Source organism: Denticeps clupeoides, unplaced genomic scaffold, assembly GCF_900700375.1.
Source record: "Denticeps clupeoides unplaced genomic scaffold, fDenClu1.1, whole genome shotgun sequence".
Taxonomy (NCBI): domain Eukaryota; kingdom Metazoa; phylum Chordata; class Actinopteri; order Clupeiformes; family Denticipitidae; genus Denticeps; species Denticeps clupeoides.
Genome location: NW_021630058.1, coordinates 59,169 through 84,893, shown reverse-complemented (window position 1 = coordinate 84,893; position 25,725 = coordinate 59,169). Strand labels below are relative to the sequence as shown.

Below are 25,725 nucleotides of genomic sequence, written 5' to 3'. Positions count from 1 at the left end.
CCTGTAACTACTGATTGTAAGACGCTGGTAAACGGCGTAAATGTGCTTTGCTCCGTGGCGCCTTGGCAGACCGGGACGCCACCGCCCCACAAATGTAAACGTGCTATATCTGGTGAACACTGCAAACAAGCTCCGAATTAGACAGATCCCATCTGATGCTCCTGAGATGACGCGAAGATACTCTAATTCTGGGTGTGGCCTGTTTTCGGCATCGTTAAGGGCGTGGCACGCTCCGCGGTTGGAAAATTCCTCTTCTCCTCTGTCTGCATGGTGCTTCGTTAATGAAGGGCTTGTCTAAGAGAAGGTCCTGGACCAGAGAAGAGCTTCTAGGAGAAACTGACCGACTCAGGTCCTTCTAATTGAACTGGTCATTGCCCCGAAGTCAGAGCCGTTAGTGACGCCATTCGTTTGGTCTTGTGTTTATTCTCCACCGGAGGGTCTTTTTATGGCTGATTTGACTCAGTTGTGATCTCAGAACTTCCGAACGGCCTCAGTGACGGAGGGGAAAGCGAATAAGATTCTGGTACCAGAGTAAACCCGGGACAGAAATGTGCACGTTCGTCAGGAAGGACAAATGCGGGAAAGAAACGCTCCGGGTTGCACGAGCCAAGATTTCCATCAGGTTCTCCAGTAGATGTTTCATATGGTTCTGCTGTGGTTCTTTTCCCACATCTACATGAATTTAAAAACCCGCTCATCCAATTCAATCATTAAAGGGGAAATTCCATTTTTTTTTATTTGTCATTTTATTGTTTTATTGTGCTCAACACGTGCAAATGCTAAAATAAAAGGAACATGTGTCCCTCACAGTCTCGCACCGTAAGCAGATCCCGGTGAGCAGTAACCGGGTTCTGCGCTGATCGGGCGAGACACGGCCCTTCTGTTCAGGCGCCCGCCGGGCCCGCGCCGCGCCGCGCTCCGGCCTGTTTACTTCACTTCCTGCTGGACGTGAACAGGCCATTGTGTGCGAGGGGCCGTTTAAAGGGCTGTTCCTGCCGCCATGGTTCTCGCTTTCATTTACTGCCACGGGACAGAGGGAGCGGGGGCCTTTCTGGGGCCCGCGCCGCAGCCGGCCCGCAGGTTCCTTCCCCGCCAGCGGCTGAAAGGCCGCATTGTCCGGCCGGGGGCGCGGAGTGTGTTCTTGTTGGGGTGGGGGGTCCTCGGGAGCAGAACGTCGGAGTGCCTCTGAAGAGGCGAAGAGGAAACGCGCGAGGGCCGGCGGCCATTACTCAACACTGACAAACACGAGGCGTTTCATCTCACCATCACAGAAATTCAGATGCATAATAATATAGAAATGGTGGCCTGCACCTGATCACGAGTTTAACTCTGGAGTTCAGAGGTCACCTGCAGGACACCGCGCCCTTATATCCAACACACAGACCCTACTTGTGGAGGGGCGGGGCTGCTGATCTTTACAACCCACACACACACCCCGACCCACCCATGGCTCCCGCTGCATTTCATGCATACCTCTGCGTGGAATCGGGTTTTCCTCCTGGTTTAAATCCCGCTTTTATGAGCTTGTTCTCGGTGGACCCCGCTACGGTCTGGGGCGCCGCATGAACGGGGTCACACTTTATTGAAAGAAAAAGAGGCGCTTGTGTATTTTTACTGGCGTTTCCGCGTCGTCTGGCTTAAAAAAATCTCCGCTGCTCGGTTCACGGTCATAATTTTGTCATACATACGCGTGTCGTACTTAAATGAAAACAAGCGGCCGGCCGAGAAAGTGACCCGGTTCTTGATTGACAGGCCTGCGGCTCCAAGATCCCCGGAGACGTCTTGGTGATATCAGGTCCCTTCGGAGGAGGACGTGCTGAATGGACGGTGCCGTTCAGGAGCTCATTGTCAGGCTTCTCTAAGGAGAGCGTTTGCACCGGGCTGAGGCCTTGCGGTGGAGGTCGGACAGTCGGCCTCATTACCCCAGGCCACCACAACAGCGAATAAGCAGATTTCGCCAGATTGGCCGATTTGTTTGATGTGTGAGGTACATCAGAGACAGCTGGACTCCCCACCCGGCCGGTCAGAGAACCAAAACAGTGTTTATTCACATTTCGAGTTGCTATCTATGCAGTACTATATCCCAGCATGATGCCTGGCATTCACATATGGTTTAAATTTAAATCGTTCTAAAACGTCCCGCTGATGTCAAAGTCTATGGGGAGGCTGGGAAAAGCGCATGTCCTAATTATATATATTAGCATGCATCTGAGTTTGAGCCGTTGGGCGTGCTCCGCATCTCCACTCCACTCAAATGGCGCCTTGTTGGTGTAGGTTGTTGACCGTGCTGTTTGTAAAGTGACCTTTTCATAAGCTGCACAGACGTCCTCTGTGGCTGCTCATAGCCTCGCGTCGGGATCCAGGCCAGCAGGGGGGGGGGGGACTGGAGGGGATGGACATCAAACCAGAGCCGAACTCGGCCCTCTGGGAAACCTCAGAGCGAGAGGCAGAGGTGCTCTGACGTCAGTCCGGGGGCCGACTCTGAGGAGGCCACAAAAGGTGGCCTGTGAATTCACATTGATGCATGGCTGTCCCGCATACCCACCTAGAGGCTGATGAGAGAAACGCAGAGCAAACTGCACAACATGCTCATCCTAATTCTACAGAATATACAATCAAAAATGGACAAATAAATGTTGAATGGTGACATGATCTTCCGCGGGCGTCTCGACGTGGGGAAAAAAACGTGCTTCTCTTCTTGGCCGCTAGGGGGAGCCCGCGGTTTGTGGAATTCGGCGCCTACGATGCTCGCCGCTTATTGGCTGTCGCGTGGTTTTGTGGGCGGGCGTTAGGCCTGCACGGCCGTGCCGCGATTGGTCGGGGCCCGCGTCAGTGACGCCCGCGGCCGCGGCTTCCCACGACAAGGTTGGTTTCACGTCAACAGCCTGTCAGCGGAGGAGGGAAGCGGCGGCCGTCAGCAGCCGCCGCGGTTTTTTCCCCGCGAGTAGCCGTCCGTCTGCGTGTTTCCTGCCGGCTTCTCGGCGCCACTTGTTTACCTCCGCGGCGCCGCGGTCCGGTCTCACCGGCGGACGGAGCGGGAGCGGCGGGCCGCGCCGGGACCCGCAGGACGAGCGGAACGCGGACGCCGGCGACGGTAAAAAAAAAGGCGACGCGGCTCCCGACCAACAGGTGTGACGGAGCATCTGGCCGCGGCTTTAATAGACGCTGTAATCCCGGCTTTACTTTAAATAAACTGCGAGCAGCGAACTTATTAAACGCGCCGCCTGGTTAATTAATTTATGGCTGTAAATTCTTCATTTTCTGACGTGTTCACTCATGGGGTGTTAAATGGCGGGATTTACTGTCCATTAGCCGCTGATGCAGCGCATGTAGTAAAATTGTAAAGATACAGAGAAGGTGATCATCGTATTCTTGGGGCCAGTGGTGGCCTGTGAAGAGAAGGGACTGTCATCGTGAGACACTGCAGCGCAGCACACGGTGACACGGTGAAACGTGTCCTCTGTATTTAACCATCACCCTTGGTGAGCAGTGGGCACCATGACAGGCGCCCGGGCAGCAGCGTGTGGGGACGGGACCTTCTGATTGTTGGGGCCACTTCCTTTACCGCTAGGCCACCACTGAGGTCCCCCCGGTGCTCACCAAGGGCGATGGTTAAATACAGAGGACACGTTTCACCGTGTCTCACAATGACAATCACGTCACTTTCACTCTTTTAACGTAAGTTCACACGTGTTCAGAAGGAAACGAAGGGACGTTTTTATTCTGTTGGTTTCAGCAATGCCGCCTGCTGAAGGCCGAGAACCGGGACTGGAACGTCCTGCCGGCACGACTCCTCCCCCACCCGGCCCGCTGGTCTCGGCTTAATTCCCGCGCTTTCACGTCTCGCCACGTCTCCTCCGTTCCTCCGGCAAGCTGCCAGCGGGACGGCCGCGTCCTTTTTTATCAGGTGCTTCGGTGGGAGCGCGGGCCCCTGCGCCGTGCCGGGGTGGGACGATGGCGCGGCGGGATGCTGAGGCTGGTTGCCGCCGCCGTGGTCTGTGATGTCAGAGGCCGACAGCCCGGGCGAGAGCCAGCGCGGCGCTCCCAGATTCTTCGTGGGCGGCGAGGACGATGAGAGCGAGGGACCGGAGCTCGTCTGCAGCATGAGGACGGACATGGAGGACATGGAGCTGTACGAGGACGACGAGGACGCCGACACGGTGAGGGTGACATGGCTTGGAATGGAGAGCATGAATTATGCGGTGTGACTGTCCTTCGTGGTGGGAACGTGGACATGTTCTCCATGTTGTCCTCTGTCTCTCTCTCAGCCCCCGGAGCGGCAGATCGTGGTGGGGATCTGTTGCATGATGAAGAAGTCCAAGTCCAAACCCATGACGCAGATCCTGGAGAGGCTGTGCCGCTTCGAGTACATCACGGTGGTGATCTTCCCCGAGGACGCGATCCTGAACGAGCCCGTGGACAAGTGGCCCCTCTGTGACTGCCTCATCTCCTTCCACTCCAAAGGTCTCCCGTTGGCGTCCGTCCCCGTCGCCTGACTTGCGTTCCGGCAGAATGTAACTGCAGCCCCGCTCGCCGCTCTAATGACAGCGTCTGCAGCGCGTGGGGTGTCATTTCGGGGGAAGGTATGAATTATCGTCCCTCTGCTCTGCTGCAGGCTTCCCGCTGGACAAGGCCGTGAGCTACGCCAGACTCCGAAACCCGCTGCTGATTAACGACCTGGACACGCAGTACCACATACAGGACAGGTACGGTGCCGCGCGGCGAGGGTGCTGTTACACGCACATTTACCTTTGCATTTACCAGACGCCCTTATCCAGAGCGACTTACAAATCAGTAGTTACAGGGACAGTCCCCCCTGGAGACACTCAGGGTTAAGTGTCTTGCTCAGGGACACGATGGTAGTAAGTGGGATTTGAACCTGGGTCTTCTGGTTCATAGGCGAGTGTGTTACCCACTAGGCTACTACCAGCCTACCACTACCACCCACTAGGCTACCACGCACCACAGCCTAACAAAGCGTACAGAAACAGCGGACTCGGCACAGCCAACCGACAGCAAAACAACCTACAGGAAGGGGTGGTCCAGAGGGGACAACTCAAACACGCACAAAAGTTCACAAAAAGGGCACATAAACACACACAAAGCAACAAGACACACAAATGAGATCCCCAACGGAGCTCCTTGCAGATCTCTGTGGACGCTGGGGACCTCCCAAAACAGTAAGGGCCTAGCAGACCCTGGGGACCTCCAGAACACCGACCGGAGTCACTTTGTATAGGTGGAGGTGACTGCTTCAACTCCTCCCACGAAGTCAACCTAAAAGAGACAGGACACAAAAACACAGCCAGCTACACAGAACACGTGGGAGCGTACGTCCAGGGACGTTACAAAAGGCCACGCCCACAGCCACACCCTCACCACATCCTAATCAAGCAATAAGTCCAGAATTATTGTATTTTATAAACAAAGGATAAGAGGGGAGGAGCCTGTAGACATGATTGACAGCTGTCATGCAGCCTACTTCCTCATTGTGGACAATTTAATCCCCTCTTGTTAATAAGCGACATGTAGCACAGTATTTATCTTCTCCTCCTTTTACCCTCCAATTTGCCACACTCCTAATACCCCTTGTACACAAACGTGACCACGCCCACTACCAACACCAACATGCAGGTTATCAGGCGCTTTAATTCCAGTGAACGTGACCACGCCCACTACCAACACCAACATGCAGGTTATCAGGCGCTTTAATTCCAGTCAACGTGACCACGCCCACTACCAACACCAACATGCAGGTTATCAGGCGCTTTAATTCCAGCGAACGTGACCACGCCCACTACCAACACCAACATGCAGGTTATCAGGCGCTTTAATTCCAGTCAACGTGACCACGCCCACTACCAACACCAACATGCAGGTTATCAGGCGCTTTAATTCCAGTCAACATGACCACGCCCACTACCAACACCAACATGCAGGTTATCAGACGCTTTTATTCCAGTCAACATGACCACGCCCACTACCAACACCAACATGCAGGTTATCAGGTGCTTTAATTCCAGAGAACGTGACCACGCCCACTACCAACACCAACATGCAGGTTATCAGGCGTTTTAATTCCAGTCAACGTGACCACGCCCACTACCGACACCAACATGCTGGTTATCAGGCGCTTTAATTCCAGCGAACGTGACCACGCCCACTACCAACACCAACATGCAGGTTATCAGGCGCTTTAATTCCTAGTGAACATGACCACGCCCACTACCAACACCATCATGCAGGTTATCAGGCGCTTTAATTCCAGTCAACGTGACCACGCCCACTACCAACACCAACATGCAGGTTATCAGGCGCTTTAATTCCTAGTCAACGTGACCACGCCCACTACCGACACCAACATGCAGGATATCAGGCACTTTTATTCCAGTCAACGTGACCACGCCCACTACCAACACCAACATGCAGGTTATCATGGTGAATGGGACATTAGTGAACATGAACCCATGGAAAACAGACTCAATATTTCATATTCTGGTGTACAGCAATACATCCCAAATTGTGCCATTGATGATGTGTTTGTCGTGTGTAGGGATTCGGAATTCGTAGATTACAGAAATCCATGTTCTCAACAGTTCCATCAGGGCTTTCAATGTTGGAATTAGTATTTATTGGCAGTGGTGGTTTTTGGCTGTTCCTCAGGAGAGAGGTGTATCGCATCCTCCAGGAAGAAGGCATCGACCTGCCACGCTACGCCATACTGAACCGCGACCCCGACAAGCCGCACGGTGAGGCGCCTGCTTTGCACCCCCCGTTTAATCCCCCCTGGCGCTGGACGGGCTCGGCGGACCCGTCTCTGTTTAGTTCTGCTTCCTGAGTGAAGATATTTCGGTCTGTAGGTAAATATAGCCGCTAATGTGGAGCAGTCTTGAGTGTCTGGCCTTCGTTACTCATAAAAAGAGGAAAGCCGGAGCAGCCTGAGCGGCACAGATGTCCTCGGCCGTCACCGCCTTCTCCGCTGTAACGTGTCACCCGCCCCGCCCTCGGCGTCACGGCCCTCGCGTCTGCTTGCAGAGTGCAACCTGGTGGAGGGCGAGGACCACGTGGAGGTGAACGGCGAGGCGTTCCCCAAGCCGTTCGTGGAGAAGCCGGTGTGCGCCGAGGACCACAACGTCTACATCTACTTCCCCACGTCGGCGGGCGGAGGCAGCCAGAGGCTCTTCAGGAAGGTGCGTCCGCCGGCTGCGCCAAGGGCAGCTCGACACGCCTTCACAGTCACACAAAACGCCCGGCATTCCATCTCCTGCCGATGTTGAGAATTCCTTCATCGTACGTGAATTTGGAAAAGTGAAAAGCTCCACTCAGAGCCGGAGCGTTCCCAGAGCTCCGCCGAGTCCTGCACCTGTCCCGCTGACCGCCCGCGGGCCCGGTGCCGGTCTGAACCGAGCTTGTCTGTTTTCAATGTCGCTGTGAGGCGCCACTTCCTGTTGTGAGTGTGGTGAAGCCATCGTCATTGTCAAACTTCAGCACAGTGAGACGTGTCCTCTGTATTTAACCATCACCCTCGGTGAGCAGCGGGCACCACGACAGGCGCCCGGGGACCTTCATCAAGGGGACCTCAGCTCGGGATTCCGATTACGGCGGTTTTGTATCCTTGACCGCTAGGCCGCCGCTGCGCCTGGAGCGCGTGAGAACAGCGAACGACCGCACACACACATTCCTGCACGCTGAGAGCTGATAACCACCCAGGGGGAGGCCTGTGATAAACTCACAAATTATAGCGCATGACTGAGTGTTCCAGCAGAGGCTATTTATGTCTCATACACACACACACACACACAGACCCACACACACACACACAGACCCATCACATGGGGTCACATCATGGATTCCCCTCCAGATGGTTGAGCAGCCGGAGGGAGAACAGATCACGACTGCACTGTTCCAGTGCGCACACACACACTCACACACACTCACACGCTTGCACGTGATGCTGCTGAACGCTGCGGTCCCGACGCCGTCGCTGTGTGTTGCAGATCGGCAGCAGGAGCAGCGTTTACTCCCCGGAGAGCAGCGTGAGGAAGACCGGCTCCTACATCTACGAGGAGTTCATGCCCACCGATGGCACCGACGTGAAGGTAATAAGTCATAAAACACCCCGCCATGTCTTACCCTACAGCACTTTCAGTTTCTGTCACCTCATGAACAGTTTAGGTGAATTTTTTTTTTTTTTTTTTTTTTAGTTCTAGGATTTTGTGTGGAATATTCTCACTAATGTCCGTTCCTCCATCAGAACGCTGGAATTAAAGCGCCTGATAACCTGCATGTTGGTGTTGGTAGTGGGCGTGGTCACGTTGACTGGAATTAAAGCGCCTGATAACCTGCATGTTGGTAGTGGGCGTGGTCACGTTGACTGGAATTAAAGCGCCTGATAACCTGCATGTTGGTAGTGGGCGTGGTCACGTTCACTGTAATTAAAGCGCCTGATAACCTGCATGTTGGTAGTGGGCGTGGTCACGTTCACTGTAATTAAAGCGCCTGATAACCTGCATGTTGGTAGTGGTAGTGGGTGTGGTCAAGTGGTATTAGGAGTGTAGAGAACTGAGGAAAATGGAGGAGAAAGGGTGGAGATGGACACTGCTCTACATCTGGGCGTGTCATGCATTGACAGGAGGGATTTAAACAGTCCAGAATGAAGAAGTAAGGTGTGTGAGAGCTGTCAATCAAGCATACAGGCTCCTCCCCTTTTTAAAATTTTGTTCATAAAAACAGCATTAAAGTTAATCTTCTGGGTGTCAGATACAGCTGCACACTCTGAAATAGACCATTTGATGGTTGATACCCTGTGCAGGTCTACACGGTGGGTCCAGACTACGCCCACGCAGAGGCGCGCAAGTCCCCAGCGCTGGACGGTAAGGTGGAGAGGGACAGCGAGGGGAAGGAGATTCGATACCCAGTCATGTTGACTGCCATGGAGAAGCTGGTGGCGCGGAAAGTCTGCTTGGCATTCAAGGTCGGCGTCATTAAAACTCATAATCTTCATCTTACAACAGAGTACGCCAGGGGAGTTCTGTACTGAGATAACAGTTAAATTTACGTGCCCCCCCCCTCAGCAAACCGTGTGTGGCTTTGACCTTCTTCGGGCAAACGGCCACTCTTACGTTTGTGACGTCAACGGCTTCAGCTTTGTGAAGAACTCCATGAAGTACTACGATGACTGTGCCAAGATCCTGGGGTATGGAGACGGACGGTCCTGGCTGTGTTTCCCTCTCGTAGCGAGGGGTGACCGGCCATTAGTTCTCATTATGCACCGCGCGATGTAAACCGATCTCGCCGTAATCGAACCTCGCGGATTAATAAAAGATGTTTTTTTTTTCTCCTCCATGTACTCACGATCTCTGTCTGTCAGGAACATCGTGATGAGGGAGCTGGCGCCGCAGTTCCAGATCCCCTGGTCCATCCCCACCGAGGCGGAGGACATCCCCATAGTGCCCACGACCTCTGGCACCATGTGCGTACACACGCTTTCGGGGTGCATCCTGGTATAAACGGCGCTCGCTCGGAGCCTCATGGCCGCCCCTCGCTCTGTTCGCAGGATGGAGCTCCGCTGTGTCATCGCTGTAATTCGCCACGGCGACCGGACCCCCAAACAGAAGATGAAGATGGAGGTGCACAATCCAATGTGCGTTCAGGCTGGCACCGCGCGTCGTGCCCTCCACGCCCCGCCCCGCCCCGGCCCGGCCCGATCTCGCCGTCACCGTTCTTTTCTTCCTGGGTTTCAGGTTCTTCGAGCTCTTCGAGAAGTACGGGGGCTACAAATCTGGGAAGCTGAAACTGAAGAAGCCCAAGCAGCTTCAGGTGAGCAGAGCCCATTCGGTTACGAGTTCCGTGGACAACGTAGTACCCAAAGCCACCGAGGTCCTTTAGTGAAAGTCTGACGAATAAAGACAAGGACAGATATGGACCTAATCTTCCCCCTCCAAGTCACTCTGCAAAGGAGACCTGCTGAAGTGAATTTTAACGTTCTGTTAATCTGTTCAGCATGAAAACGTTTAGCAACTAGAGACCTAAAAATACGTTTAAAAGTGAGTGTCCAGGGGTCAGGGGTCAGCCTGTGTCCTCTGACCTGTCGGCAGGAAGTGCTGGACATCACCCGACAGCTGCTGGCCGATCTGGGACAGCACACCGGCTGCGAGATCGAGGAGAAGAAGTCCAAGCTGGAGCAGCTGAAGACGGTCTTGGAGATGTGAGTTGGCCGTTTTCGCCACTTGCGCCTCACCTGCTGCCTTCGGGGTTTCGACATTCAGAAATACTTTGTGCTGTAAAACGATCCGACGTCACCTCTGACCCCAGCCTGTGTGTCTTCAGCTGCTGGGGTCACTCTGAAAGGCCAAGTCGTCTTCCTTCTCCGCAGCATTAGCTAATAAGCTTGCCGGTAGGTGCTTGTAGCCTAGCGTGTAACACACTCGCCTACGAACCAGAAGACCCAGGTTCAAACCCCACTTACTACCCTTGTGTCTCTGAGCAGGACACTCCAGGGGGGGGACTGTCCCTGTAACTTCAGGGTGGTAGTAGCCTAGCGGGTAACACACTCGCCTACGAACCAGAAGACCCAGGTTCAAACCCCACTTACTACCATCGTGTCCCTGAGCAGGACACTTAACCCTGAGTGTCTCCAGGGGGGGACTGTCCCTGTAACTTTAGGGTGGTAGTAGCCTAGCGTGTAACACACTCGCCTACGAACCAGAAGACCCAGGTTCAAACCCCACTTACTACCCTTGTGTCTCTGAGCAGGACACTCCAGGGGGGGGGGCTGTCCCTGTAACTTCAGGGTGGTAGTAGCCTAGCGGGTAACACACTCGCCTACGAACCAGAAGACCCAGGTTCAAACCCCACTTACTACCCTTGTGTCTCTGAGCAGGACACTCCAGGGGGGGGGACTGTCCCTGTAACTTCAGGGTGATAGTAGCCTAGCGTGTAACACACTCGCCTACGAACCAGAAGTCCCAGGTTCAAACCCCACTTACTACCATCGTGTCCCTGAGCAGGACACTTAACCCTGAGTGTCTCCAGGGGGAGACTGTCCCTGTAACTTTAGGGTGCTAGTAGCCTAGCGTGTAACACACTCGCCTACGAACCATAAGACCCAGGTTCAAACCCCACTTACTACCCTTGTGTCCCTGAGCAGGACACTCCAGGGGGGGGGACTGTCCCTGTAACTTCAGGGTGGTAGTAGCCTAGCGTGTAACACACTCGCCTACGAACCAGAAGTCCCAGGTTCAAACCCCACTTACTACCATCGTGTCCCTGAGCAGGACACTTAACCCTGAGTGTCTCCAGGGGGGACTGTCCCTGTAACTACAGGGTGCTAGTAGCCTAGCGGGAAACACACTCGCCTACGAACCAGAAGTCCCAGGTTCAAACCCCACTTACTACCCTTGTGTCCCTGAGCAGGGGGGGGACTGTCCCTGTAACTACTGACTCTGGATCAGGGGGTCTGGTAAATGCCGTAAATGTAAATCTAGCCGGTTTAGTTAGGCAGTTGGTACTGTTTTTTTGTGTTTTTTGCAGGTATGGGCATTTCTCTGGCATTAACAGGAAAGTGCAGCTGACCTACCTGCCCCACGGTCAGCCCAAAACCTCCAGCGAAGAGGAGGGTACGGACTTCATCGCCGCCTCTTTACTAGCCGGCTCTGTTTTTTAAGAAACACCGTCTGAACCGCGCGTCTTTGTGCACGACCCCACAGACGCGCGCAAGGAGGGCCCGTCGCTCCTGCTGGTGCTGAAGTGGGGCGGCGAGCTGACGCCGGCCGGCCGGGTGCAGGCGGAGGAGCTGGGCCGGGCGTTCCGCTGCATGTACCCGGGCGGGCAGGGTGAGCGCAGGGACGCCGCCGCCAACGCAGCGCAGCCGCTCGTGCACTTCATGCGTGCGCCTCCTTCCTTTTGCAGGCGACTACGCCGGCTTCCCGGGGTGCGGCCTTCTCCGCCTGCACAGCACCTACCGCCACGACCTGAAGATCTACGCGTCTGACGAGGGCCGGGTACAGATGACCGCTGCAGCCTTTGCCAAGGTGACCCATCTCATGCTGTTCTATGCGTGTGAAGTCGGAATTTGTATTCAAACCCCACGAGTTATGCCCAATTTTTCTTTATAGAGCCCATAATCACATACAGTACGTCTCAATGGGCTTTGACAGGCCCTACGGTTGACACCCAACTCGCCTGACCCTTCTGCGCACAAAATAAACTCTAGGAGAGAGAGAAAAATAAGAAAGTGATAGAAAGTGAAAGGCGGAGTGATAGAGAGAGGGACCCCCTTCCAGGGTAGAGTGAGACTGCAAGTGGTGTCTGGTGATGGTTTGTCCAAGAAACCCCCTAATGCTGGCACAGAAATAAAACTGGTGGGATATCCTGACCCAAAAGTCCCGTGTCTATTCAGGTCAAAATGTCTCACGTTTGCCCGTAATAAAAACGGAAAAAAAAAAAAAAAAAAAAAACGGTTTTATTGTCACTACAACAAATCGGCACCAAAAAACCCCATGAAACCCTGCGGGGACGGATGAGCCGTTCATGACCGGGTTGGTTTAATTTTTTTTCAATTAATGGGTGTACCAGGGTCTCCTGGCTCTGGAGGGTGAGCTGACGCCCATCCTGGTGCAGATGGTGAAGAGCGCCAACATGAACGGCCTGCTGGACAACAACATCGACTCGCTGAGCGGCTGTCAGCAGCGGGTCAAAGGTCGCCTGCACGAGATCCTGCAGCGGGACCAGGAGTTCGCCGAGGACGACTACGACCGGGTAATGCACCAGCGTCACCCAGAGAGAAGCAGTGTAAAATCCATGGCGTAAATCCACTTTACAACACTTTAATTCAAGTAATTTAATTTATAACGTTATATTGGACATAGTTTTTTGGTCAGGGAAAGTCCTGGCAAAGTCAGGGAATTTTGAGTGCGCCCCCTGAGCGTATTTATCTGCGTATTCTACCTGAGGTGAAGTGATTTTCACTTGTGATACACAGCAGCAGAGCACACGGTGCACACAGTGAAATTTGTCCTCTGCTTTTAAGCAGTGGGCACCATGACAGGCGCCCGGGGAGCAGTGTGTGGGGACGGTGCTTTGCTCAGTGGCACCTTGGCGGATCGTTATTCGAACCGGCAACCTTCTGACTACGGGGCCGCTTCCTTAACCGCTAGGCCACCACTGGGGACGTGTAACATGCGTCCTCGTGTATGACCCCAGCGTCCGAGTGTCCGTCTCCTTTAAAGGTGTACTCACCGTTCTCCAGTTGGCTCAGTAGAAGAGACATTGCGTGATGCTCGATGAGAGGGAGGTGGTCAGGTGTTGCTGCCTTACCTTCTCAGAGTCGATATTACTCTACACATGACTTGTTTAAATTGATATCAGCTGATCGTAACTTCGATATTGACATTGTTAACGTGTGTGTGTGTGTGTGTGTGTGTGTGTGTAGTTGGCTCCGACTGGCAGCATTTCCCTCCTGAACTCTATGAAGCTGTTGGGGAACCCTGTGTCTACATGTGATAAGGTCTACAGCCTCATCCAGAGCCTCACGTCACAGATCCGCAAGAGGCTGGAGGACCCCAAATCTGCAGGTGACTCCGTCCACCCGTTCACCTTCACCATCGCTCGCCCGTTTCTATATTTTACATATTAACCCTCGCTGTCCCCCCCCCCCGCCGCAGACCTCCAGCTGTACCACAGCGAGACGCTGGAGCTGATGCTGCAGCGCTGGACCAAGCTGGAGCGCGACTTCCGCATGAAGAGCGGCCGCTACGACATCAGCAAGGTCCCCGACATCTACGACTGCGTCAAGTACGACCTGCAGCACAACAGCTCGCTGGGGCTGGACCACACGCTGGAGCTGTTCACGCTGTCCCGGGCGCTGGCCGACATCGTCATCCCGCAGGTAACCGCCTCGGCGCGCCGGAACTCCTCAGACCGGGAGTAGGGGCCCAGAACAAGAAGGTGTCCCTCTGTCTCACGAGCAGGAGTACGGCATCAACAAGGTGGAGAAGCTGAGCATCGCCTACGCCTACTGCCTCCCCCTGATCAAGAAGATCCAGCTGGACTTGCAGAGGACGCACGAGGACGAGGCCGTCAATAAACTCCACCCGCTGTGAGTGGCCACCAAATGTATTACGTAGGTCCTCCTCAAAAACTGCCCTGACCCACCAGGCCCTGCACTCAGGGAATACTTCTTCCATGAAGGTAGGTGGAACGTGTTGACAGCAGCAGATCTGAAGAAATGTACCGCCTCCTCTGACTTACTGTCTTCCCACAATGCATCCTGGCGCCGGGCCTTCCCCCGGATACCCAGTGATCCACATGATTCATCAGACCAGGGGACCTTCAGGTCTCGACATCACAATTTGGCCTTTTCCAAAGTCAGATTTTCCATCTGAAAATAGAATATCCCTCCCAACCAGTGGTGGCCTAGCGGTTAATGAAACGGCCCCGTAATCAGAAGGTTGCCGGTTCGAATCCCGAGTAAAGCACCGTCCCCACACGCTGCTCCCCGGGGGTCTGTCATGGTGCCCACTGTCACCAAGGGTGATGGTTAAATACAGAGGACAAATTTCACTGTGTGCACCGTGTGCTGTGCTGCTGTGTATCACTTCACTTTAAGCCAGATAATTACATTTTATTTAAAATAATTAACACGTAAAATGAATGGGTTGCATCGACGCGTCTGCGTTGTTCTGGTCTACCCCGCCGTGAAGTCAGCTGACTGTCCCCCCGTGTCCTGTCTCAGGTATTCTCGAGGCGTGCTGTCTCCCGGGCGCCACGTTCGCACCCGCCTGTACTTCACCAGCGAGAGTCACGTCCACTCCCTGCTCAGCATCTTCCGCTACGGCGGCCTGCTCGACGTAAGTCTCCCGTGTGAGTGCGTGCGTGTGTGTGTATATGTGCGTGAGTGTGTGTGTGTGTGTGTGTGTGAGTGCGTGAGTGTGTGAGTGTGTGTGCGTGAGTGCGTGTGTGCGTGAGCGTGTGAGTGTGCGTGTATATGAGTGTGTGTGTGTGTGTGTGTGTATATGAGCGTGTGTGTGTGCGTGTATATGTGCGTGAGCGTGTGAGTGTGTGAGTGTGTGTGTGTGTGTGTGTATGTGCGTGAGCGTGCGTGTGTATATGAGCGTGTGAGTGTGTGTGTGTGTGTGTGGTGTATATGAGCGTGTGAGTGTGTGTGTGTGTGTATATGAGCGTGTGAGTGTGTGTGTGTGTGTGTGTGTATGTGCGTGAGCGTGCGTGTGTATATGAGCGTGTGAGTGTGTGTGTGTGTGTGTGGTGTATATGAGCGTGTGAGTGTGTGAGTGTGTGTGTGTGTGTATATGAGAGTGTGAGTGTGTGTGTGTGTATATGTGCGTGAGCGTGTGTGTGTGTGTATATGTGCGTGTGTGTGTATATGTGCGTGAGCGTGTGTGTGTGTGTGTATATGAGCGTGTGAGTGTGTGTGTGTGAGCGTGTGAGTGTGTGTGTGTGTGTGTGTATATGTGCGTGAGTGTGTGTGTGTATATGAGCGTATGTGAGTGTGTGTGTGTGTGTGTGTGTATATGAGCGTGTGAGTGTGTGTGTGTGCGTGAGTGTGTGTGTGTGTGTATATGAGAGTGTGAGTGTGTGTGTGTGTATATGTGCGTGAGCGTGTGTATATGTGCGTGTGTGTGTATATGTGCGTGAGCGTGTGTGTGTGTGTGTGAGCGTGTGAGTGTGTGTGTGTGTGTGTGTGTGTGGTGTATATGAGCGTGTGAGTGTGTGTGTGTGCGTGAGTGTGTGTGTGTGTATATGAGAGTGTGAGTGTGTGTGTGTATATGTGCGTGAGCGTGTGTGTGTGTGCGTGTGTATATGTGCGTGTGTGTGTATATGTGCGTGTGTGTGTGTGTGTGTGTGTGTATATGTGCGTGAGTGTGTGTGTGTATATGAGCGTATGTGAGTGTGTGTGTGTGTGTATGTGCGTGAGTGTGTGTGTATATGAGTGTGTGTGTGTATATGTGCGTGAGCGTGTGTGTGTGTGCATATGTGCGTGTGTGTGTATATGTGCGTGTGTGTGTATATGTGCGTGAGCGTGTGTGTGAGTGTGTGTGTGTGTGAGCGTGTGAGTGTGTGTGTGTGTGTGTGTGTGTATGTGCGTGAGCGTGCGTGTGTATATGAGCGTGTGAGTGTGTGTGTGTGTGGTGTATATGAGCGTGTGAGTGTGTGCGTGAGTGTGTGTGTGTGTGTGTGTATATGAGAGTGTGAGTGTGTGTGTGTATATGTGCGTGAGCGTGTGTATATGTGTGTGCGTGTGTATATGTGCGTGTGTGTGTATATGTGCGTGAGCGTGTGAGTGTGTGTGTGTGTGTGTGTGTATATGTGCGTGAGTGTGTGTGTGTATATGAGCGTATGTGAGTGTGTGTGTATGTGCGTGAGTGTGTGTGTGTGTGTGTGTATATGAGCGTGTGTGTGTGTGTGTGTGTGTGTATATGAGCGTATGTGAGTGTGTATGTGCGTGAGTGTGTGTGTGTGTGTGTGTGTGTATATGAGCGTGTGTGTGTGAGCGTGTGAGTGTGTGTGTGTGTGTGTGTGTGTGTGTGTGTATATGTGCGTGAGTGTGTGTGTGTGTATATGAGCGTATGTGAGTGTGTGTGTGTGTGTGTGTGTGTGTGTGTGTGTGTGCGTGTGCGTGTGTGTGCGCTCACGCGTGGCGCTCCGGTTTCAGGAGGAGAAGGACCAGCAGTGGAGGCGGGCGATGGATTACCTGTGCGCCGTCACCGAGCTGAACTACATGACGCAGATCGTCATCATGCTGTACGAGGACAACAACAAGGCGAGTGTCCCTGCCTGTCACGCGCTCTTCCGAGGTTGCGAATGTCACTGAAAGTCGGGGTGACTGACTGACTGCAGGACCCGGCGTCTGAGGAGCGTTTCCACGTGGAGCTGCACTTCAGCCCGGGAGTGAAGGTGAGCGAGGAGGAGAGCGCGCCGCTGGGCTTCGGCTTCAGACCCGCCTCCAGCGAGGTAAACACGCCCACCGCCGCTGCCCGACCGGCCCGTCCCACGCCTCGCCCGCGTCTCAAACCTTCACGTCGCTCTCGCCCAGAATGAACAGAAACAGACCGATCCTGGCAGCCTGGAGAACCTGTCTCAGGACGAGCCTGACCGCGCCCTTCCCCTCTCCGAGCCAATCAGCATGCAGAGACGATCCCCGCTCATCCGCAACAGGAAGACTGGCTCGATGGAGGTAAATGCTGAGCATCTCTCACACCCACACAGCCTGGAGACATTTACATTTACAGCATTTACCAGACGCCCTTATCCAGAGCGAATTACAGTCAGTAGTGACAGGGACAGTCCCCCCCTGGAGACACTCAGGGTTCAGTGTCTTGCTCAGGATCACAATGGTAGGCTACTAGGCTTCTAGCATCACCAGGGTGGTAGTAGCCTAGCGGGTAACACACTCGCCTATGAACCACAAGACTCAGAAAACCACACTTACTACCATCGTGTCCCTGAGCAGGACACTTAACCCTGAGTGTCTCCAGGGGGGGACTGTCCCTGTAACTACTGACTGTAAGACGCTCTGGATAAGGACGTCTGGTAAACGCTGTAAGTGTAATGGGGCGGGTCTGGCTGTCCCTGCAGGTGCTGTCAGAGACGTCCACTTCTAAAGTAGGCAGCTACCGTCTCTTCTCGTCCTGCTCTCGCCAGAGTCCGGAGATGAAGCAGAGTGGCCTGGGTGGGTAAAACACACACACACACACACACACACACACAGAGAGACGCAGACTTTTACAGATGCACAGATGGCTTTTCTCTGCTGTAGGGGAAATATTTGCTTTAAACTGGTGCCTTTTAACAATTTATTAAGCATGGGCACAGGACTAATAAACTTACTGTAAAATAACTGGAGCATGCAGCGTTCGTCTTGCTTCTCCTCGTAGTTCAGGAGTAAAGACTGACATGGCGTTCTGATTTTACTGTCCAGATGTGAAGGGACGTCCATGCATGTGCATTGCATCGTTTAAATAGCCGCGTAATCCTGTAATGTTGAATACGGCGAGGCCCGTGCGGAGGGTGAAAGATCAGTGTTCTGCGTAACTGCATGTTGTGTGTGTGTGTGTGTGCGTGTTGAGACTAACCGCCCACCTTAACCCCCACAGGCTCTCAGTGTGCGGGTCTCTTCAGCACCACCGTGCTGGGGGGCTCGTCTAGCGCCCCCAACCTGCAGGACTACGCCCGCACACACCGCAAAAAATTATCCTACGGCAGCTTGTCCTATAAAGACGGTACGTCCCGCATCATCCTCATGCTCACGCGCCGCCCGGACACGCATGTTAATTATAATCTTAGGATCACTGCCAGTCAAATATTGTGGATCCTTCGGTTTGTCTCGGCGGGGGGGGGGGCAACTTTATAAGAGATTTATTTGATCTGTCATGCACCAGAAATAGACTCTTCACACGTTCATATCTGTGTTTTCATTTTCAGTTTGTGTGTGTGTGTGTGTGTGTGTGTGTGTGTGTGTGTCCTCCATTTAGCTCTATAAATATATTATCCTGAACGTTCTGCCGGTGAGAATCTGATTGTCAGGGCAGCGGAGGCCTAGCGGGTAAGGAAGCGGACCCGTAATCGGAAGGTTGCCGGTTCGAGTCCCCCCCCACACACACACTGCTCCCCAGGCACCTTTCAGGGGTGGTAGTAGCCTAGCGTGTAACACACTCGCCTATGAACCAGAAGACCCAGGTTCAAATCCCACTTACTACCATCGTGTCCCTGAGCAAGAGTGTCTCCAGGGGGGGACTGTCCCTGTAAGTACTGACTGTAAGTTGCTCTGGATAAGGGCGTCTGGTAAATGCTGTAAATGTAAATGACAATCCCTTCACTTTCACATCACTTCAGATGTTTGCTAGATTGGTGTGTATGTTATTTAAAATAAATCATTTATTCCCCATTTGATGGAGGGAAATGAAGTTACCCTCCCATGCAGACCATTCTGTGTAGAAACACACCAGCCAGACCCGTGCGAGAAGAACTCTACGCACTTTAGATAAAGCCGGGGGCTGAAAGGTGAGAGGTCGCCCGCAGTGTAAAGCAGGTGCAGCAGTGGCCGCTTGTTCTGGATTGTTCTCTGTGGTCCCGCTCCAGTTCCTCTGCTGCCCAGCAGGGGTCACTGTCAGTCTGTGGAGACGCGGGCACTGCGGCTGCCATTTTCTCTCTCCTGTCGGCGCTTGTGTGACGAGCCCATCGTGCCTCATCTGTCTGGTCATGAACCGTTCTGCAGCTCCGGGACCGGATCTGTGCATCCTGCATCTGTGTGTTTGTCTGTCTGTGCCCTGGACGTGTGAGGATAAGAGGATTTTTATGACCCGTTTAAAGATTTAAATGCCATCTGTTGCGGGGGGTGTGGCCAGATTTCGCTCCATGAACCCTCATCTCTGGACGCCGGCCCTTTAAGAATGGATTTGGTCTAAATTTAGTCTTGAATGTCATCTCCCAGAATCCTTCAACTTGTGGTCTAGTTTCAGAGGGTTGAAGGTCGGAGGTGAGGCTGCGAGTGTGTGTGTGTGTGTGTGTGTGTGGGCGTGTCTGCCTCCATCTTCTCACGCCGTGTTTCCCGTTGCGAGACCCCCATCAGCCCAGCGTGCCCCCGCCCCCCTCTCTGACCATGGTAACACCAGTCACCTGTTTTTATCTCCTCAGAGTTGTTGTGTGCGCCGGCGGTAAAGCGATTTTCTGTGTCGTTTGCAAAGCATCCGACTAATGGTACGTCTGCTTCTTCTTCAAGTTTTACTCCCACTCCTCCACCCTCCCTCTGTCCTGCATGTCAGTGGTACGATCACGGCGTTCGGCTTTTCTTTACTGATCTCCATCCGTTGTTGGTTTTTTTTTTTTTTTTTTTTAAGTTCCTCCACTTCTCTGGTGTGTCCCCTCCTCCACCTGCATTCTGTCTGGTTCTTCTCTGGTTCCGTCACCTCACTCACCGTAAAGTGGATGTGCACACGACGCTCTGTGTTGGACGGGGTGCGAGTTGAGGACGAAGCTCTTCTTCAGTGTTGGTAGTGAGCAGGCAGCAGCTCTTGAGTGGTGTTTGGCCTTTATCCTCTGGAAGTGCATTGTGGGTTATATTCCACAGTAAATGGCCTTGGCCTTGTCCCTCAGAGGCTGGACAAGTGACCATCTGAATTTGTTTCGTATAATTTACTCGTGAAAAGATAATTATCCATGCTGGTTAACCGGTTGGCCACTATTGACCTTGGAATTTGACATTAAACCGGCTTTGGACTTTAACTCTTTGAATTGAACGTTGAATTTCCCACGATAGTGTAATTTTATTTTTTTTTTGTAGCTGCACTAATGCAGCAGCTGAAGGGGTGTTAACACGCTGCCACAATTCCCCCGGAGGGCGCGGACCGGTCCGAACGCTGGGTGACCTGACCCGACCTGAGCTGTACGAGTGCCAGACTGAGAGGGAAAGGTGTAAAACTCTGGAGAATAGTGTACAAAAACCCTCTCTCTACACACAAAAGCGCTGTATTAAAACCTGCCGTTACCTGGCAGAAAGGGGCGTGGCACAATAGAGGTTAAAAGATGAGCAGTTTCTAATTTATTAACCCCAGTAGATTAGTATTGCAGTTACATGTGAAGATTTTATGTAAAAAAAGGTACCAAAATGAAAAGGAGGAGGAAAGGAAGAGAAAAGCCATGAGCAGAATAGGTAAACAGAAAAGACTCAGGTACTGATGGGAAAATTCCCCTCAGCTCCCGATGGAAAAGAAGGTGGAAGTCCACAGGACACAAGAGAAATTCCTTTTATACATTTGACACCCAGGAAGCTGCTACAGACCAATCAGAATGTGTCGTTTCTGTCTTGTCACGCCCCCGATGTCTCCCGTCTGGGGAAGACCGAGAGAGCGGGGCATCTCACACCTTTTGAAGGCCGCCAAATGCCGGAATGCCGTTTGACAAAGACATGGAGAACAAAGAGGTGATTGCCTCTCCACAAGACAAAAGGTGCAGCAGTATCGTGGTCCTGCAGAATGTCCCATCTTCCAAAGGCGTCCCTCACCGCATCTCTCTCGCGATAATTAAAACGCGTCACCTCGCGACGGTGGCCGAGAATTGCAAATCAAATCAGCATTTCGTTAAGAAATTAACGTTCAACTAAACTAATCTAGCTCACAGAAATCACAGAAAGACTCCTTTACAAGCAGCGAATCACATGGAATGGATCGGTACTATAGACTGGAACTTCGTTCCGGACCCCGCCCGCCGGGCTCTAGTCCCGCCTACTACGGCCATAAAACGCGTCTTCTCGATTCTTCTCCTTCACGTTCGGCGCGTCACAATGCGTGTCTGGCGTGGACTTTACCCACTAATCGTGCTTCGCTGTGTCAAAGTGGAAGAGGCTGAGATCTCTGGTTTGGAGCTTGCTGAAGATACGGTGTTCCGCTTTGACAAGTGTGACAGTACTAGATTAACCTGTATTTTCCCTGTAACTCGATTAACTATAACTAATTTAACTAATTAACTAGCCGCAGTGTCCTAGTTCACCGGGAAGAATGGTGGAAGTCCACAGGACACAGAGAAGGTTCCCCCCAGAGAAGGTTGCTGAACCTGCATTCTGAAGTGTGAGGGTGGTGGAGGGTGTGGTTTTTTGGTGGCATTGTCAATGCTGGATGAAATGGCCCTAGTTCAGTGTATCTCAGTCCTGCTGGTTGCTCTACTCTGACATTCTCTGGTTTGGAGTTTGGTGTCAGAGAATGTAAACCAGAGCAGACCAGCCTGAAGCACCATGCACAGCCTAGTAGAAACCTGGAGGTCCTAGGAATCCTAGGAAATGTCTGGGGACAGAATGAAATGAGATTTGAATGATCACACCAACCTGCTCAGCATTGTGAAGAACCAGACTGGTATGATCCTGGTAGGTTGTCCTGGCACTGGTTCCTCCAGGAGCAGGCCTGAGAAACACTCTGATCCACCCTTCATTTCCTCCACCTTTCTCCTGCACAATATCAGGAGGTGGAGAGGAGCAGTTAGAAGGAACTCAAGCTCTTGGGTGGGACGTTTAAATGTGTGATGATTGATTGTTCTGTTGGACAGAGCTGTTTTGCTCCTCTTCTTCCCTCTCCTCTTCTCTCCATGGTCCTTTCTTCTCCTCTCTCAGAACCTCTGGAGGAAGACCAGGTGGCCAAGTTGTTGCGGCGGTTCTCCACTGAGCCCCCCATGGTCTGGCCCTTCTGCTTGGACGCTGGTCTGGCCCACCACCTGCACCAGTGCTCCTACCACCTCCGCCTGTTCCGCAACTGGCTGATCTCTGGCCAGCACCCTGTAGAGTTCTTCTACGGTTAGCTGCTCGCAGCCTGCCTGTGACTGAGATGCTGCTGCTGATGCTGATGCAGATGCTGATGCTGCTGCTTCTGTGTGTTTCCTGTTTGATGGCGTGTCTGTGGCCTGATTGTCCTCGCCGAGGCGGGCGATGGCGTTCGCTGCATGCTGGAGGTGCTGCAGCAGGTGACCAGTACGGGGGTACGAAGGTGGTGCGAAGTGGAGGGGAAGCTTCGTCCACTTGTTGTCCGGATGAATGGTAGTGTCGCTGAAGACCAGATGAGGTTCTGTTCCGTTCTGGACGGTCCTTGTTCTGCGCCTGTGGGGTCTCCTTCATGGTGTCGGGGGGTGTGACTGGGTGTGAGCCGCCACGCTGAAATGATCCTGCCTGGTGTGTGTGTGTCTGTGTGTGTGTGTGTGGTGGGTGCATGTGTATGCATGTGTGCCTGTATCCATGTATGTGTCCATTCTTTTGTGGTTGTGTGTGTGTGTGTGTGTGCACTAAACGCACTAAACTGTTTGCTTGTTTGAGCATGAACGTCTCTGACTGTGTGTGTGTGTGTGTGTGTGTGTGTGTGTGTGTTGTACAGGGTTTGAAGGCTGCTCCATGGTGCCCTCTATCTACCCCCTGGAGACGCTGCACAACTCGCTCTCTCTGAAGCAGGTGGACGAGTTTCTCACTGCTGTGTGTGAGACTGCAGGAGACTCACACACACGAAGTTCCAGAGGTACGTACACACACGCGCACACACACACACACACACGCACACACACACCATAACCATCGCAGCCTCTTCTCTCTCCTCAGCTCTGTCGGCCATGTTTGATGGACAGAACCAGCCGTGTATGGACTCTTACATCCCCCAGCGCATGCTGTCCTCCTCGGTGTCCTTACGCCACCGTTCCGACAGGCCTCCCTGGTGTGAGTCCACTTCACAAGTCATAAAGTGAAGTGATTGTCACATGTGATACACAGCAGCACAGCACACGGTGCACTCAGTGAAATTTGTCCTCTGCATTTAACCATCACCCTGAGTGAGCAGTGGGCACCATGACAGGCGCCCGGGGAGCAGTGTGTGGGGACGGTGCTTTGCTCAGTGGCACCTTGGCAACCTTCTGATTACGGGGCCGCTTCCTTAACCGATAGGCCACCACTGCCCGTTACACGTCTACACGTTAATTAGACCATTAATCAGCCAGTTATTACATTTAAATATGAAAATTAAGCTCAGATCTAGATCTAAGATTTTAAATCCTGGCTAAGCTAAATAAACCGCCATAAAAAGCCTTTATCAGCGCAGCATATATTTTTTTTCTAATCAAGGTAAAAAAATTTAGCGTAAATTGTTGCAGTAAAAGATTCTGTAGTTTGTAGTGTGTTTGCTTGGATTATTTCTGGACCGCTTTGGTCTGAAATAATTCTGCATCTGGCAACAGCGCTCACGTTGCAATGCTCTGTGGGTAGCGACGTTGTCACTGTGTGGTTGGATGACTTTTATATCTGAAGTGTGAACCTAAGTTTAATTCTAAATCATCTTCTTCCAATATATATATATATATATATATATATATATATATATATATATATCTCTCTCTGAAAGTATGAAATTATCTGAAGTTAATAAAGTGGGGCAAGCCTCTGTAAAAAGGAATTCAGCAGGTCCTCGCTCGACCCGGCGTGGCCCTTATGTACAATATTAATAGGTGCATCCTACAAATGAGCATTCCCATTCAAACATCATCTCCAATAAAGGGGCCTCCACTGCTCATGCATACAGAAGAAATGTCACTGTTTTCTGGTTACCAATGGCCATAAATTATCTTGAGCTACGTAACCGTCATCTTTTTAATTAGGAATAAGGTCCCTCCAACTGTCCTACGTTTTATCTTCTTTAGTAAATTCCCTGGGACGCCTCGCTGTCTTCATAGCTGCATGTTTGTGTGTTGCAGATAGCAGCGGGCCGTCCAGCACGGTCTCGAGCGCAGGCCCCTCCTCCCCCACCACGGCCGACACCTCCCCCCGTTTCAGCTTCAGCGAGAAGAACCCCCTCACTCCACAGAGCAGCGAGGAAGCCCATCCCGCCAGCCTACCCGCCGGGCACGCCGTGGGTGGACACCAGACCTCGGCAGGCTGCTCCAGTCCACTCGCAGAAGTCCAGAGCCCGGCGTCAGCTCACGAGGAGCAGCTCCACACCCTGGAATGTGAGGGGGGCCAGAGAGGATCCGGAGAAGGGCGGTGAGGAGCCACCTAGTGGCGTCCGAGGTGAAGAAACGCAAGAAGAACCATCAAACCCGGAGATACCTCTAGGTGACGTCCTATTGGAAAAGCCTCCGATTGAGGAGGGGTGTGGTCCAGACCTGGTCAGCCCACCGTTCCCCGACCTGGGCGTGGCCAGGGTGCAGGGCGGTGCCCTTCCAGTCCTGCTGGAGCTCCAGGAGAGCAGCTCAGAGGCCGGGTCCACCTCCCAGACACCCCTCTCCCCTGATGGGCCTCCAGATTTCTTCCACACCCAGGAACAGGGGGACTTGTGGGGGACCCACCCAGGCACCCCACTGGAGGCCGGAGCTCCACACACGTCAGAGCCCTGATGGCACGTGGATGGAGGAAGTGTCATGAAGAGATCAGACCTTCCCTCCTCACTCGCAGCCCGGCCCATTCTCTCGCACTTTACGTCCAGCACCATTTGTGATGAACATGCAGGTCAGAAGAAGTTCTTTCATGGAGCTGCTCAGTCCAAAGCCTCAGTTGCCTGCAAGCGTCTGAACCGTGCTCGCGATGCCTGCGTTTCATTGGTCGGATGGAAGGCTGCTCCTGCGTGTCCCCTTCTGTCCCCTGCTGGACGAGCTGCATGGACCACTGAAGCCCGGACCCCGCCCTGCTTCTGCCAAACGGGCGCAGCGACCGCACGTGTTTCGCTGCTCGCGTCTTTATTTATTTTTTTATGTTCAAGGCAGGGTTCAAGCTGACCTTTCACCTTTTTAATCTGCCTTAACCACGAGTTCTGCTTTTAATGCCCCGCCCGAGATTACCCCGACCAGTCCTTACAAAACGTGTTGTACATTCATACGTCCGTATAGTTACTCGGAGAACATGAAGTGTTATTTAATGTGGTAGAACATGCTGCTGCTGCTGGACTGTAGGAACCTGTGGACCCAGAATTACTGTAAACCGCCTTTTTAGTCCATTTCCATCACGGCCCTGGTTTAAAATGGCCGAAGATTCACTTTGACGTCACGATCGGAATGACTTGAGCTGTTTATTGGCAATAATCAGCAACGTGTGGAGGTTTTAATTTCTAATAAGTTCGTTCACTTTTACACGTTAAATGAGAAGGAGCTCTTCCACAGACGTCCACATCACCTGCTGTCTCTCGTAATATGTTCGTATTCATCAGCAGATGGGTTTGAGTAAAACTGGCTGTTTGTGTAACTGGAGTCGTGGTCTTT

General features: G+C 52.8%; 1 protein-coding gene across 7 annotated transcripts; it reads left to right on the top strand.

Annotated features, from left to right (window-relative positions):
- Positions 1–2,852: 2,852 nt before the first annotated feature.
- LOC114781712 (inositol hexakisphosphate and diphosphoinositol-pentakisphosphate kinase 1-like) lies at positions 2,853–25,708 on the top strand. Of its 7 annotated transcripts, none has more exons than XM_028968075.1 (31): positions 2,853–3,094; positions 3,737–4,160; positions 4,269–4,464; positions 4,616–4,706; positions 6,664–6,749; positions 7,036–7,190; positions 7,998–8,099; positions 8,813–8,974; positions 9,075–9,196; positions 9,371–9,472; positions 9,557–9,643; positions 9,744–9,819; positions 10,098–10,207; positions 11,533–11,618; positions 11,709–11,834; positions 11,911–12,032; positions 12,577–12,759; positions 13,433–13,574; positions 13,665–13,888; positions 13,971–14,098; positions 14,735–14,849; positions 16,673–16,780; positions 16,858–16,971; positions 17,054–17,194; positions 17,596–17,689; positions 18,114–18,239; positions 19,654–19,716; positions 22,118–22,297; positions 22,869–23,006; positions 23,087–23,200; positions 24,229–25,708. In XM_028968075.1, the coding sequence occupies exons 2-31, from the start codon at positions 4,002–4,004 to the stop codon at positions 24,516–24,518; spliced, it is 3,942 nt and encodes a 1,313-aa protein (XP_028823908.1). In that variant the 5' UTR covers positions 2,853–3,094; positions 3,737–4,001; the 3' UTR covers positions 24,519–25,708. The 7 variants fall into 7 exon arrangements, with proteins under 7 accessions (XP_028823908.1, XP_028823910.1, XP_028823911.1 ...); XM_028968077.1 differs by having other exon boundaries at positions 2,853–3,129; XM_028968078.1 differs by lacking the exon at positions 19,654–19,716.
- Positions 25,709–25,725: the final 17 nt, after the last annotated feature.